The 13,905-nt window shown below is 38.7% G+C and overlaps 1 protein-coding gene across 2 annotated transcripts; it reads left to right on the forward strand.

Annotated features, from left to right (window-relative positions):
• The first annotated feature begins 2,187 nt into the window (after positions 1 to 2,187).
• On the forward strand, positions 2,188 to 13,043 carry acbd4 (acyl-CoA binding domain containing 4). 2 transcript variants are annotated; one of them, XM_074619486.1, is made up of 11 exons: positions 2,188 to 2,452; positions 3,339 to 3,483; positions 3,774 to 3,894; positions 5,811 to 5,937; positions 6,486 to 6,606; positions 7,594 to 7,758; positions 8,626 to 8,723; positions 8,873 to 9,062; positions 10,503 to 10,714; positions 11,699 to 11,758; positions 11,937 to 13,043. In XM_074619486.1, exons 2-11 carry the CDS (start codon positions 3,393 to 3,395, stop codon positions 12,063 to 12,065), a joined length of 1,314 nt encoding a protein of 437 aa, XP_074475587.1. In that variant the 5' UTR covers positions 2,188 to 2,452; positions 3,339 to 3,392; the 3' UTR covers positions 12,066 to 13,043. The 2 variants fall into 2 exon arrangements, with proteins under 2 accessions (XP_074475587.1, XP_074475588.1); XM_074619487.1 differs by having other exon boundaries at positions 5,811 to 5,895.
• The last annotated feature ends 862 nt before the right edge of the window (positions 13,044 to 13,905 follow it).

Consider the following 13,905-nt stretch of genomic DNA (forward strand, 5'->3'; position numbering starts at 1 on the left):
CCAAGGAATGAGCTTCACTCTCGGTGATTATATCTTATTTATATTATTTCCGTCTTATATTATTTACAACATAGTTTACTATCTACTAAGTCTAGGTCCTCCTTATGAGAATTAATCTGTCACTCTCAAATGGTAATAAACTCTATAAATTAAAATGGATGGTAGTCTGAATTTAGTACCCACACTAGAACCCCATAGGTGCTTTAACAAAATAAAATCTCCTAGCAAAGGGGACCTGCTGTCCTGCATGTATAGGCCCGATAAAACTGGGAAACTCCCAGTGTTCACTATAGTAGTAGCACTGCAGGCCTCTGAATGGTGACATCATTTAAGAGCTGTTTTAGATCTAACTGAAATAATTTGGTTTATTTTTTTTCTTCATCTTTGCTCTGTATTATAGGCTCTGCTGAAAAAAAATCGCCTTCCTAAATAAGGCCCTGTCAAATAAGATGAATCATATTACTAAATTAAAATGGAATATTTTCCTCAAGTTTTATTGCTCTTCATTTCCACAGTTTTGATTCAATCTATGTCCTGTTCTGTCAATAATAATAATAATAATAAAAAAACATCTCCTTAATAACAATCTGGCAATTGTTATGCTTTTGTTTTGAAGGCACCTCAACACTTCCGGGTTTTGTATCGTGTGCGTCTCTGTTGCCTTCACGAAAAACGGAATTTAGAGGGATTATAGTCCTGAGGAGAGACGCTCAAGTGTCCAACGTCAAATAGCTTTCCTCTTCTCGGTCTACTAAATCTCTCATTTTTATCTGATCCAAAGCACAGTCTGGGGGATGCCCTGAGTCATCACTGGAAATAGTTGATCCTCTAATTGGGGCAATGGTGCTACATAATGATTTATGCACAAATCTGCCTGTGAGTCCTGTCAGGCTGTGGACTGCAGACGCTCTTTAATGAATTGATGGCTCTAGTTGATCTGGTTGAGCCTACTTTACTGGAGTATTTCCATTTTATTCAGTTTTATCAGACAACTATTGTACTTTTTACTCCACTATATTTGTCTGACGTCTTAAATTAGGTTAATATTCACAATTTTTTTCTTACCCTGTCTGTCAAGTCAAAACCATGTATCTCCAAATTTAGTGAATCTGAATTTTTCCTGATAATTTGGAGGATGAAGTGTTCCTTTATGGGTTGAGAAAACCCTCCTGCTTCTAATTTAGCTAAATAAACTATTAAAAAAAAAAAAAAAAAAAAATACATTGGATTATCTGGAAAATGCTTTTTCACAAAGCTCAAAACATAGCTGGTTTTTTTTTTAGAGATACGTGGTTTTAGAGATACGTGTTGATCTTATATAGGAGATGATGCTTTGCTGTAAATTAAACTACCCAACAGTATATAAAGTATTTACCATAAACCATAAACATCTAAAAAAGTAAATTAGAATGCAACATACACACAATAGTATATATATATATAAAACAATTTTATATAAAGCGATTTTATATCTCTGGTGATGTGATTGAAAGCTCTGGGAAAAGCTAGTAAGTTGACCATGAGTTAAAGGTCCCATATTGTAAAAAGTGAGATTTCCATGTCTTTTATATTATAAAGCAGGTTGAAAGTGATATATAAATACTATTAAACTATCAAAACGTTCAATATACGGAGAAACACACACAGCCCGTATTCAGAAATTGCGCGTATGAAACAAGCTGTTAGGATTTCTGTTCATTTGTGATGTCACAAATATACAATATTTAGACCATTTCATGGTATTAAACATAAACATTCTAAATGTGTCCCAGTTTATTTCCTGTTGCAGTGGATGTGAATAACATCAGCTGACAGGAAGTAAAACATGGACCCAAACTGTTGTTCCGTTGAAATGCGCTAAAACGGAGCGTTTCAGACATCATCATAATTATCATTATCATTTTTATTATTATAATATGAATCATCATCTTTAATAATTAATCTTATATTTAATAATAATATATTCTTATTCTTATTATTCCCTTAAATCATCTTTAATCATTAATCATTTGTTTAATAATATATTATTGTTGTTATTATTATTATTATTATTATTATTATTATTATTATTATATTAATCATCATCTTTAATAATTAATGTTATATATAATATGATAATATATTTTGTCTCTTTAGTGTCACTTTAAATGTCCAAGTGGGCGTGGTCAAATCTGTGTCACGTGATTAGACACACGGAAGTCGTCTGAATAAACCTGAGTGGACGGACACGGAGATGCTGTCTGTCCCATCCGGTCTGTCTGTCCCTGGTCGGTCCTCCAGCCAGTCCAGGTACAGGAGGTCCATGGGGGCAGTTCACTAATTAAAACTTCACCTGTCAGAGAAAGTAAACGCATATAACTAGCCGGAAACACAGTCCTCTCTCTGTGAACTCCTCTCTGTGGATACAAACAGCCCAAAGAGCTGCTGCTAACATCGAGCTGCTGATAGAGAGGTAAAACAAGTTAACAAGCTAAGCTACTGTAGCCTAGCTACTGTAGCTAAGCTACAGTAGCTAAGCTACAGTAGCTAGGCTACACCGGCCGGGGTTCCTAACTAGGTTAGCTACAGCTAAGTCAACTAACTCCCATATGTTGCATTTGGCATTCTTTGTTTTGTCTCATCAAACCAGCTTGTATTTAGTAATACGGTGTTTACCTGCAGAAGTGTGCAGCAGAATATCATGTGTGTAATAACATTATAAAAGCAGAGTGATATAAATACAGTAAATTCAATGTCATGCTGCATGTGTCATGTAATGTTAGGTTTTTGATTCCACTGATTTCTTGTGCTACAACTTCTTCAAATCTAATTCTCAAATTCATTCCCATAATACTAGACAGGTTAATCATCTTCCCCTGCCTTTTTACTAAACAAAACATGCCCTCAGATATCATGGTGTACAAATATGAAATACATGTTATCCTTAGAGCATTTTAGAAATGGAAATGATCATCACATTTAATTCATGATGTCTAATTATCTTTTGATATGTTAAGATGTATTTTCTTTTTTTTTCTGTTCTGTTTTTTTGTATGTATTTCATTGTTTTTATTGGATTGTTTTCCACTGTTTGGTTAGGTTTTTTCTGCACATTTTGTGTACTTGTTGTTTAACTTTTGTTGTATTTTTAAAGTTATGTTAGTTTAGATCTTTCTTCCTTTTTTGTTATTGTTTTTTTCTCTCCTGGTTTTGGGGGGAGGTCCTTTTGTATAAGCCTGTGGCTTCTTCACCTCTCCTGACACATTTCATGTTTTTTTTTTTCATTGACTGGATTTTGTGCAGTTTTATATATATGCAAATAAATAAATAACTGTGTTTGTTTGCTCTCTCTGCTCCAGTTGCACTCGTCCCTCCTTCCCTGCAGATCGATATATAAAAAGGTCAAAGGGGTCATGCCAGTCCTGGCTATGGAGGAGCCTGTGGTTGATCACCAGAAACGGTTCCAGGCTGCTGTGGATGTCATCCATAACCTCCCCAAAAATGGTATAAACAGCCATTATCCCATTATCTCACACACATCAGACAGTTTGTTTTGCTGGCTAGACTGCAGGAGCGCTTCATGAAACTCTAGATATATATTATTGTGGTGTTGAACTGTGTAACTCAGAAGCATCAGGGCAGTTGACCTGTTAGTGCAGCTGTGAGTCATGCTGTGCTCCTTTATACACAGAGAGAGAGAGTGTAAAACCAAACTTCATTTAAAAACCAGGTGGTTTAGCCGGCATAATGTAACACCATAACAAATATGTATTATCTCCTGGATATTTCGTCAGGTTCCTACCGGCCGTCCTACGAGGTCATGCTGAGTTTCTACAGTCTGTACAAGCAGGCGGTGTGTGGACCCTGCACGGTGCCTCGACCCGGCTTCTGGGACCCAGTGGGTCGCTACAAATGGTGTGTATGTGTGTGGGGGTGGGGGGGGCTCAGGGTTTACGTTAGCCAGCCGGTATTATGGTGTAGCTGTCCGGCAGATTAAATGATCAACAGCCAAAAAGTCCATTGGAAAATATGCCAAATAAATAAAATAATAGCATATTAAATAGCCTAATGTTGTAAGATATGTTGCCAAGACAACTTATATTATACAAATGTTTAAATGCCTCCGCTCCACTGTGCTTCTAATCCAGTACACTTTTTGTCAAATTCAGAGAATATCTCCACACGGTCCGCTGGCTCTCCGTTCTCTGTACGCTGAAAAAGAAAGCCGGTCCTCATACACAGCCAGCTGACTGTGTAAATGTGAAACAAAGTGGCTCAGACCCAGACACTATAATGAGGATATAAATAATGATTATATCTATATTTCTTCAATGAATTGTGACTTCTGGACTTTGGACTGAGACAATTACAGAGACGAGGAGCGTGGCACCGTACCGTTTTTTGGACCGCTTCTTCATTTAACTTATTTTCAAGTTATGTCAAATGCAGGCTATTATACGACTATTTAAAAAATATGTCCGGTAGTTGTTCTATATGGCCGGGATTCTTGCATATTAACGGCCATATTCGTCCGTCAAAATAAAAGTCTAGTGTAAACCCTGGTGAGGTTGTATGTCAGAGTCAGGTTAGTTTTCAGTAGCAGACACGCCAAGTTTGCTAAATATTTTTGCATGGGGTTTGGTGTGATGTTCTCTGTGGGTTAGTTAGTTAGTTAGTTAGTCTTTAGGTATAAGTCCCAGATAATTCAGGTAATCTCCACACCTTGTCAACCCACCGTGTCGTAGAGAGCTTTTTTTTAATAAAGGTTTGCAGCCAAAGACCTTTCGGTTCTTTTATAAGGAGCAGCAGCGTGTTTTATATTGCAAATATAAAGTTCCACTGACGTCAACAGAGGTTGTTTTGCACAGTATAATGATGGAGAGAGGATCAGTGTCTTGTTTGGACACCTGGCCTAGCGCTGAGGCTAATGTGGGGGTTTGAACTGGATGGCCTGTCACTAACATACCCTGTCAGTTCAGTTCACTTCTAACAGATTAAGAAGGTGCACACAAATCCTTAAGACCTTAAGGCTGCTTCTAAGCAAACATCTGATTGTGTGTGTGTAGAGAATATAACTGATAAAACATCCCACGATTCTGATTTAGTTAGAGTAAATTAAAATGAATCAATTAAACTCAAAACTCTGTGTATAAATGTATGTGTATAAAGCCACAGACTGATCCAAACTCCATTCAGAAAACAAGCAATTTAAAAGCTGTTTGATTGTCGTCCTGCAAATAGACCCGACGAAGCATGAATTCAGAGTTTTTTTTACAAATGAACATCATTATGTTTTTATTTTGGCATCATTTTGATCTGTTTATTGCAATTAAATCTCACAGCACAATGTGTTTATTTTGGGGTTCATACTGCAGCTGTGACGTGTGGCTTGCGAGATACAGTCAGTGCTATGGCACTGTGTGTGAATACAGCTCGCCGCCGGATGATGTATTGAACCCAGACACGACGGCGTTTGGTTTTTCTGACATATCTGGGACTTCCACGACATGTACAAAGTAGCAACAGTGGTTATTTCTTCCATGGTTGATGGCGGAAATGATGGCAACCATAGTTGATGATGGCAACCATAGTTGCTGGTATCTATGGAGACAAGCTCCTTCCCCTTTCCGGCACGTCGAGCGTGAATGAACACAAATGATACCGTCGGTCCAACTTTGTGCGAGTAAAGCGAGGCGAAAATTCGCTTCGCTCTCGGTGTGAATGCAACATAAGAATTGCCATGAACATAGCACAGGAATACAGTACACTTTGTGGTCAGAAGTACTTTAGTTTAATCTGTTTTTGACTGATAGTTCTTGTGTATGTGTTAGGGATGCCTGGAGACGCCTGGGAGAGATGAGCAGCGAGAGCGCCATGGGAGCGTACGTGGACGAGATGAAGAAAGTAGCACAAGAGGTACATGACCGATGTGTTTCATTCAAGAAAGTTCCACAAGAGGTACAGTACAGAAGTATTGCATTCATATATGTGTCTATATTAATGTGGGATTAGCTGGGCTGTTTGCATCTGAACACACTGCAGAAATCAATTTACATTTTAATGAAAGTTACAATCTCAAAGATCTCAGTTTTATTCTCTTTGGCGGCACCTATGGCGATAAGCGGTGATTGCAGGTTGTTTTTGTATCTCACTTCCCAGGGATCCAAACAGCGCCGGGAATTCCCGGGGATGTCACCACAGACACCCAGGTTATAATATTACAAATACTGGGCTGTCATCAGTGGGCCATCGGCTCAATCACCATTGTGTAACCTCATTCAGTGACAGATAGTGACTTAACCGACATTAAAGCTATTAACACTCTTTATTTAGTTCAGGTCAGGTTCCCTACTTGTTTCTCAGCTCTCAGATCAAATCAGTTCACAGTACCACTGTGACTATGAAGTGAGGCCTTTAAAAAAAACGTCAGCAGCATGCTGCCCCTGCTCGGATTAATGAGTAATTAGCAATCCAGAGATCAATAAAGGTTTCCGCTGACTGTGCAGGTCCTCGACACCATGCCCATGAATGAGAAAACGGCGTCGCTCTTCCACCACTTCCAGCCTCTTTACCTGGTGATCGATGACATGCCGCGGCCTCCAGAGTCTCTGTTTGCACCCGGAGAAGGTCAGTGACCCCGAGTCCTCTAACCAGCACACTAACTGAGCAGCTGATAATCTGCTGTGAGATGATGATAATATCTGATTAAAATTAGATCTGCTTTAGGGCTGGGCAATATGATTTTATATATATATATATATATATATATATATATATATCGTCAAAACGATATAAAAATGTTTCTGTATCATTTCTATCGTGATATAGGCTAAGCTTATATTTATTCATTTTTTCACTTAAAGCTGTTATGTTCATTTCGCACTCAAGTTCTTAAAATGAGAACTACGGTGGCCTTCAGGTAACGTAAAAACATGAAAGGCTATCTCTGTTCCTTTAAATGTATATACTTGCTGTTGGACATTTAAAGGTGCAGTGTGTAGGATTTAGTGCCATCTAGCGGTGAGGTTGCAGATTGCAACCAACTGCAAATTCTCCCGTGTGCCAAGCGTGTCAGAGAACTACGGTGGCCAAAGTAAAAACGTGAAAGGCTCTCTCTAGAGCCGGTGTTTGGTTTGTCCGTTCTGGGCTACTGTAGAAACATGACGGAGCAACATGGTGGACTCCGTGAAGAGGACCCGCTCCCTATGTAGATATAAACAGCTCATTCTAGGACAACAAAAACACAACTATTCTTCAGGTTATTTATGCACTAAAGAAAACATTATTATTGATATTATATTCCATTTCTGCCAATACATCCCTCCTAAATCCTGCACACTGTTCCTTTTAATACAAAAAAATGTTGGTATTTGTTTTCAAAAGGCTCATATTTGGAGTTGGTGGAGACCAAAGCAGAGCTAAACAGAGTTAATATTGGATTTACATTCATCAGGTGGACACAAAGACTACTCCTAATGAATGTTAATGTTGTTCTGTGTCTGTAACATGTTAGCCATATCAACTTTATACAGTAATAATGCCAATAATAATAACCTCAGTCGGGGTTGGATGTTTACATGTATGTAAGAGTCTTTGTCCACTTCTGTACCGTAGGTATTAAAGGCAGCGAGCCTGCTGACAGGCCAGCAGAGATGAAGGATGAGGATGAGGAGCGGGGCGGCCCTGAAGAAGATTTTTCTCTAGTAGAGGGTGCAAATCCAGATCAGGAGTTCAGCCTGTCTGAGGTCATAGAGCTCACTGCCAACACCATCCCTAATGGTACGTAACGACGGAGCTCCACTCACACCTCTGTGTTTAATATACTATAGGGCTCTACCATGATGCTTCATGGTAAAAGAAAAATACAAACCATGTTCTGATATTATGCAGTAATAGGTTAATAGACCAACATATGTCAATTTGTTACCATGGGATTAGTAGTATTACCAGTACTAGTATTAGTTCCATGTATCTATTCTAGATATTATATTTACAGAAGGCTACTCTGAAAACATCTCAGAAATGGTGAAAAAACATACCGATATCATTTTTTATCAAATACATAATGGAATAACATTAAATATATGACATTAAAAACAGTGAACGTTTTTTTTTATTTCATAAAAATTGTAAATTTATTATCTTAAAAATTCAACCGTTTGGTAGATCATGTTTTTAGACAGTAAAAAAAAAAAATCATACTTATTAAATTATTTCGGCATATATATATAAATTATGGAATAACGTATTAACTACAATGAATAATCAAAAGTTTATTTATTTAGTAGAAAATAGTACAATTTTAATTACATCATTAGCTTTACTAGCTTTACCATAAAAGGACAACTGAATCGTTTGGTATAGAGCAGGTTTTTAGAACATTATTTGGCCGTTATTAGACTTTTTATTTTGCATTGAGTTAAATAATTCTGTTCAGTAAGACCTGTGGAACTATGATATGTCGAAAATTGTCAAAGTGGAATTGTAACGTAATGAAACAATGTTTCATACCCGGTCACAAACTGGGAAGTTCCTGTTTATCATCCACTAATAATGTGTTTTTCAAACATTATGAATAGATGAATTTCTATAAACAAAACTTTCCCTCTCTCGAAAAGTATATACTAAATGCTCGTGCTCCTACAGACTCTGGAGTGTGCGAGGGTGTGGTGTTGACCAGCGACTCGGAGAGCGAGATCTTCTGTGACTCTGTGGATTCAGTGGAGCAACTCGGCAACGTCAAGGTACGACTCGCTCACATCCTCCGACAGATGGATGTAGCACGCGTGGCAAAAATACAGAATATCATACACAGTACAGCTATCTACCCTGGTGAGACTTTCACTATATGCAAATAAGACTAGATGTTAATAATGAGACCTTTCGTCCACAGATTCCAGTTGTGAAGACCAATGGTTTTCACAACGGCCACGTGTCCGAGGAGGCGTCTCCCGTTCAGAGCCAAGTCCGCCAGGTGGGAGCAGGTCAAGGTGGAGAGGGGGCGGAGGACGGGAAGGGTCAAGGTCCCAACAGGAGGAGCCGAGACACCGGGCGGGACGGTTCCCAACACAACTGGAGAGAACGTAAGCTGCTGCCATATGGAAGTGTTCAATATTAGAGCCAAGTAAAAAATACTTTATGAAATAAGTAATTATATGAATGAATAGTGTAAAACACAGAAATCATCAAAGTCAACATGATAGCGAATATTTGTGAAATAATCGAAGAAATGATTCAAACTCAAGAGACCATTTGATTAATTTTCATTATAACAAAAGTTTTACTAAGTTTCATTTTAATTTATGACAATGTACCATGTCTGATACTCACAATAAAACACAGTCTAGTGCGTCACACCAGTCCAGTTGTTGCCGGCGACGCTACATGAACAGACAGGAAAAATTTCCCCACAGAGACAATAAAAGTACATCTTATCTTATCTTATCTTACATCAAGACGTTTGACTGAATAGTTTGACATGTTGCATTCAGCGTAAATATTATTATTCCTGTCCAAACACTACAACGTTATGGCAGAATCTCCACAGATGGTAATCACACTTTTAAACTGTAAAATAAATATTCAATGTCATATTCTTTTATCAAATACGTTGAGGAATATGTTCCGTCCTTAAAAATTCTCATTTAGACATTTAACATTTTTTTAAAATGGCATTTGGACTTTTGAAAAAGGACATTGAATTTAATATGAAATAAAAAGTAAAAGCGGGAGCATGACAAACAAACAACAAGAAAATGCAAAATACTCGCCCGCAAATGTTATATGTCTAGGGCTTTTATTGTGAAAGTGCTGTCTTTTTTATTGTGAAAGGGAAGAACGGAAGGAGTGGATCTGGTCTGCGCTGTCTTTGTCAAGGTTGAAAGGAGTGATAAAGTTTGTCGTCCTGGTTCGGACTACGGAACCTCCGTGTTGTTGTTTCATAAATTTAGGCGCAACTCAACTCAATCCGCACAACGTGATTGGTTGATGCCTTTATTCGCAGTGCGAAAGCTCAGAAAGTCGAACCCCATTCCGGAAGAAAAATTACGTTGCTTTTTCAGCGCGTAATATTCACGGTCTGTGTACTCATGACAAAAACAACAGTTCGAAAAAAATATATTGATATGCAAATGAATCGCACAAAATAAATGCTGTCGGCGTGTAGCGGCTTAAAGACTGATTATATAACATTTTATAATAATGAGTTGAGTTTTAATTATTTTATTATTTAACCAATTACAAATTTGTTTATATATTTTTTATATATATTATATTTATTATGTATTATACAATTTATTCATATTGTTATTTATTTTATAGTAACTTTTTAATTTATTTAATATTGAATATATTATATAACATTGGGGCTCCACACTACAATACTAGCAACGTTTTTGCACGACAGCAGTGCCTCCTTTCACACAGTGGTACTGTGACTGTATGTACTGTTGGTACTGTGACTGTATGTGCTGTTGCTGTGCTAGCTGAGGGTTCTAACCACCTTCTCGTGGTCTGTACTGTAGGTGGTGTTCCTCAGGGCAGTCCGAGGTGGGGGGCCCCTGGCGGCGGCGGAGGGTCCGGACGAGGAGGAGGAGACGGTTCGGAGGGCGGTGCCGAGAGGCTGCATGACGCCCAGCTACAGCAGCAGATCATCCTGGCTCTACGGAGGCTCAGAGAGGACATGAGGAGCGTGATGGACCGGCTGGAGGTGGTGGAGAGGCTCGCTGCCACACATGTAAGCACCAACATGACAGTAGGTCAGGACAGTGTTGGATTCTTATAGGGAAAAACCAACTGATGTTCAATGTAAATGTAGATAGTGAATTTTTTACTTCTGCCTCATTACAATGTCGTCTTGAGCAAATGGAAACTGAACTGGCTGAGTCATTTTTACAGCCTTGGGATTTTTTACTGATGTTAGAGGAGAGGAGTGCAGAGGTGAAAATGTCTGAAAAGCAAGATGCCTGGGTCCAAAGTAGGTTAGCGTTATTCTGTAGTTTTTTCTTTGTCTGCAAATCCCGTAAAAATATTTAAACCAATAATGTTCGAGTCCAGTTACTGTCTGGCGCTCAGCTCCGATAAATGTTTAAAAAGACCTCACAAATGTAGTTTAGTTTTTTTGAAAAAGGCTCAGTGATTTCCTAAAACAGCTGGTCAGTGTAGTTTGTAGTAGATTAATCCACATTTAGGTGCTCTAGTGCAGGAGTTCTCAAGCTTTTGTAATTTGAGGCCCACTTCTGATTTGTTTCTGAGGACCACCTTCCATAATAAATGAGAAACTGGGCCATAAATATGTACCACTGTGAGCTGTAATGACCCACATAAATATTGAGCTTCCTCTCACCCATCACTGCCTGACATCATTAATCCAAAGTATTCAGTGTCATATTTTCCTCACCACACGCTTTGGAGCTTTTACCGCTGCAGGGTCGTCTCCAACATCATTTTTTCTTTTTTTTAAAACGCTCCGTTGTATGTCCCTGCATCGGAGACATATATGTAAAAGGGGAGACTCGTGTGTACCCATAGAACCAGAAAATCTAGCGTAACTTCGTAGCGTTATTTAGCAATCTTCCTGACAAGCTGGCATGGTTGGTACCAATAGATTCCTTAGACTTTCCAGTTTCATATGATGCCAGTATCTTCACTCTAGCTAGCAACAACCTCTGAAAGACAGCGGCCAGTGCTCTGAAGCTCACTGTTTGTTTGTGTGTGACAGGCCCAGAGTTCAGAGTGGAGACCGTGTCTACAGTGTGCAGCCACCGCCTCAAAACAGCAGGTAAGAGAGACGCAGCATGTCGGCTCATTCTGAAAAGAAATTACATGTATGTGAGCTATCTTGTAATTGACATTTTATGGCCGCATTAGCCACCGATGTAGTGAAGAATGTAGTGAAAGCCAGCTGTCAGATGTGTAACAGTTCCAGTAACAGCTCCTGTTTGATCTGTTTCTCACAGGAGGACAGGTGGTGGCTGTTCGACGCGTCCGGTCAGACCGTCCTCCTCTTCCTGCTGTGGCCGTTCGTCGCTCAGGGTGTGGTCTACCTGCTGAGGAAAGCCCAGAAGAGAAGTCGCATATCTTCATGAGCCGGACGAAGGGGAGACATTCAAAAATACCACTCACCTTTTTAGTTAACACCATCCGGTGCAGGAAGTTTAGTTTGTACAGCAGGAAAAAGGATTGAATCCTCCCTCACTCACTCTGAGCACTGAACGGAAGGAGGGAGACACGTCAGTGGACTTGCTTTTCTGCTTGGAGAGAGAGAGATGTGCCTGGTCGTGTCGTACACCTCAGGATCCACTACAGCACTTACGTCGTGATTTAAATTATTCAAGCTGGCTGGTGTTGGGCAGCAGGAAAGCAGAACACGTTATTGTCTTTACCAAACCTGGATAAATGCTTATACTGATCATGAGCCTGAGATACTGATTAAACCTCAATTATTATATTACTCAAATTACTGAGACATGATGTAAATTCACCATATTACTTTTGGGGTTTTGCTGCCATAAGATCAACGTCTTTTGTAATATACAGAATATTAATCACTGTCGAAAAACAGCACAAAAGTATTCCTCTTTCAAATGGAAGAAGAAGTCAACGTAGAGATGGAGCTGTAATAACGTTACCGTCTCTCTGGATTGGCTGAAATGACTCCAAGGCTGCACTCATCATTTCATTGGAATCTCGATTCTCGACCTCAGATTGTTTGTCATCGTCTCTTTTTTGTCTTCTAATGAAAGTCTTTTCAATTTCAGTGCTCGGGTGCACTATCTCTTAGACTGCTAACTGTACATTAATTTACATGGAATACACCTCCTGATCACAGTGGCACTTAATATATGTAATTTTGTAGATCCGATAATTTCAAATCGTCGTCATCCGATTGTTTCGTTACCTCTGGAGAGAGTAATCGGATGATAAAAGTACACTGAAATGACGAGTGTGATTATGAGACTATTGTCACCAAATGATGGAAGACTGTTTTCAAAACTGCCCTGTAATGAACGATCATGTATGATATTAATGCATGAGCTCAAATTAAAGATTTATATTGAATAGAACGGTTGCGTTGTGTCAAGTGTTAAGAACACAAGGCCACACAACGTTAAATGGTGAGTAACATATGTATGATATTATGAATTTAATGCAAATGTGAATAAGTCACATATGCATAGCTAATAACATAAATATAAGATACTTAAACCTGCAGTAGGCAGAATATTTTTGGCATCATTGGGCCATAAATCCAATCATACTGCATAAAAAATACAGGATATATGGAAATATTATACAAGGGTTGAAATGATGAAGTTTTTAATGTTTCAGGACAGTTCATATGCAGTCCTGCTAAATAATGTAACACATCTCCTGCTGCCTTTATGGCACAATCTGTTTCAAATTTCACATTTAGGTATGCTATTTATTAAATGCACATAAAATTGGATTAAAAAAAAGCCACTTAATGAAATGAGATACTTGAGAGGGTTTCAGTGGACGCAGTCTAGTCGCACAGCAGTTCGTGAAATAGTCACGGAATTTAATGAATTGATTCGAGTATTGATAAAGTATTGATTCAACACGTTTTTGTGACAGTCGACACAAAATCAATTCGTATGTAATCCACTTAGTTGTGAACCGGGAAGTATAAAAAGCGGCCGTGTAGGGAGGAGGTCAGGGTGGATGGGTGGGTCAAAAAGTTGGACTTTCATCCAGGAGTCAAAGTTGATTTATTTGTCATTTAACTTCTGTACTTAAGTTACGCCACTTCCGGTGTTATTTAAACTCGACTAAGTAGTTTGTTGCATAAGCCTAACCAAGTAATTTTTTTCCTAAACCTAACCGAGTAGTTTTATTTTGAAAAGACTGGGGCATAAATTGACACGTGCCTCACATGTTGCTGGACATTCGTAGGAAATCGCACAA

Source organism: Sebastes fasciatus, chromosome 20 (genome assembly GCF_043250625.1).
Source record: "Sebastes fasciatus isolate fSebFas1 chromosome 20, fSebFas1.pri, whole genome shotgun sequence".
NCBI classification, from domain to species: Eukaryota; Metazoa; Chordata; class Actinopteri; order Perciformes; family Sebastidae; genus Sebastes; species Sebastes fasciatus.